Raw genomic sequence first — 2,500 nt, forward strand, 5'->3', positions numbered from 1 at the left:
GTATATTGAGGCTGCTTGGACATTTTCCACAGTGTTTGGCATCTTGTTGTTCCTAATTGAGATAGGTATCCTTAGCTGGGTTAAGTTTCTGGATTACTCACCCACTGCTTCAGTTGTCTCAACGATCTTGCTTGTGCCGATTGTTTTGGTGTTTACTGGATTTGCTTTTCACTTTTATTACAAATTAGTTGCCCACAAAGTTGAGAGTGCTGGAAAGAACCTTCAAGAGATAGAAGAACAGCTGAGACAGCTTCAGGAAAGAACGAATGAAAACCAGCCAAATGGAGCCAATTCTTCCATTCAAGTGGTGTGATTGTTTTGGTCAAGCCAGCAACTTGGGAATCATTTCAGGAAAGAAATTTGGCATTTAGATCTTGTTCCTGTATAAAGATTGTATATGTGATGTTTAGGAATTATATTTTCTGCTTTGTGTGTCATGTTTTTTTATATTGCTTCTATTTTCTAAGGGGATTGTCTAATTTGCAGATGATTTTTATATTTATCTATTCATATGTTTTTAGTTTTGCCTGTCAAGCCCTTTCATTCCTTTCAGTTTTGTATGGGGTGCCAAGCATTTTTTATTATGATTTTAACATGGATGGTATTTAAACAATCAAGAGAAACTGTGTCTCTTCATATATGTATTATTTTTTTATGCAAAAATATGTTCAATAAAGAAAACTTGATTATGAAAGCATTTCCAGGGTTAAAGTTGTGAGAAAAAGAATATTTGTTATATTAATATATTTAGCTATAACTACTAAATAACTACTAAAAAAGATATTTTTCCTTGAATGAATCTTTACTGTTATGGGTGGAAAGACAGTGGAAAAGACATAGATAGTAGAAAAACCTTTATTTAAAACCTACAAAGGTGTTAGACCATAAAATCATTATATGCATATGAATATAGGAATTATTTAGAGAAAGCCTGCTTCATCCTTATATTTTTATCTATTTATTGTTTGTATATTTATTTTTTGTGTTTGTTTCCCATGATTTTTATGGTTAGATTTTTAAACACAAATGGCATACTAAATATCTGGGGAATTACATGAGATATACATCTCTCTCTTAAGATTTGTGATTTATTAACCTAAAGTCTAAAGTGGAACAGATTTATATAAGAAATAGGTTAAACAAAGGTAATCAGTTGTATTATATGAAGTGCAAGAGGGAAGCCTCACTAACAATTCTTCCCAAAATCCTGGCTATTCCACTGTCTGGTTCTAGGTATACAGGTTGTATTCATATAATATAATATTGTGATAAGTAGCTAGTTCTCTTTTTTTATGGTGAGTCGATATAAATTCATTTAGTAGTACAAAGTACAGTAACTAGAAAGAAGAATGACAGCTTCATTGAAAACCTTTGTTTCGAATAAGATAATGCAACAAGAAATTATAAGAATTGTTAAATGATTGATGACGGAAACTATAGTTTGGTAAGAAATTAGGCATTCCCTATAAGTCCTTTAAATTTTGTTATATATATTATTCATATTATTTAAATACTTGGGAATCTCTGATTCAAGTTAGTGGCTTCCAATATCCACATGTTGAAAAGTCTTTTATTTGTTGATTCTTTTAAGGAACATCTGAAGACAGTTCTCATTCTGTAGTCATACAGTCTTGCAGATAGTACCTTAAGATAATGATAAAAAAAAAAAGAAAAGAAAAGAAAAAGTTTGATCCAGAAGATTGTGCTTTTTACCAGTTTATTCCTCTATGCAAAAATCTTGCATAGCCCAAGTTTCATGCCAGTCAGAATATTAGAACCTGTTGAAAATAGATTTTAGAAAAATAAGTAAAAGAAAATTACAATTTCAGCTGCTTTCTTTCTGTTTGTGGTCAAGCAATGCTATTGGGGATAAAGACTCCAAGGGAGGTCATTAGAGAGTAAGAGGGATAAACCAGGGATTGTATGACCACGTAATTGATATAATTAAAAAATTTTGTTGACATATGCTCCAAGTTGGTTATTTTTCAGAAAGTTGAATTAAAAACAGGAAAATTAGCTTCTTTTCTGCACATAAACTTCACTAAATATAAACAACAGATCCAAAATCTGGTTGTTTAGGCATCTTCAGCTTTAACAGTTTAGACAGACAGACTGAGCTTGGAAACAAAAATGTCCGTTACTTTGAGGAAATTGTATTCTTCTTCATTTTATTAAATTCTAGTTTAGCATATCATGTTTGAATGATATTTGCTTATACTTCTACTATATGTTATTATATTTGTTGTATTTTGAGTATGACATTCATTTTTGTATTTCTTCCCATTTATACCTTATTTTATTGTGTCCTCACCTTTCATTAGACTTAAAACTAACTTGAGAAAACTTTTCTAGCATTGGATCTGAGTGGGTTTCTATAATACCAAAGTATTCACATGAAAACCAACTCATTCATGTACCATGGGTATAGGCTGTCCCAAGCTCCCAATAGGTGACTGGGAGAGTATCACAAAGTAGAACTCCAGATGTAATTGAAATATAT

At 31.2% G+C, this 2,500-nt stretch overlaps 1 protein-coding gene across 1 annotated transcript in view; it reads left to right on the forward strand.

The window, feature by feature from the left end:
• The window catches only part of LOC119589911 (calcium release-activated calcium channel protein 1-like), a gene marked incomplete at its 5' end in the record, with an annotated part of 9,771 nt that extends 8,102 nt beyond the window's left edge, over positions 1-1,669 (forward strand). The window contains 1 exon segment of the mRNA XM_037938566.1: positions 1-1,669. Within this exon segment, the coding sequence (XP_037794494.1) occupies positions 1-313 (313 nt within the window).
• Positions 1,670-2,500: the final 831 nt, after the last annotated feature.

Source organism: Penaeus monodon, chromosome 3 (genome assembly GCF_015228065.2).
Source record: "Penaeus monodon isolate SGIC_2016 chromosome 3, NSTDA_Pmon_1, whole genome shotgun sequence".
Lineage (NCBI taxonomy): Eukaryota > Metazoa > Arthropoda > Malacostraca > Decapoda > Penaeidae > Penaeus > Penaeus monodon.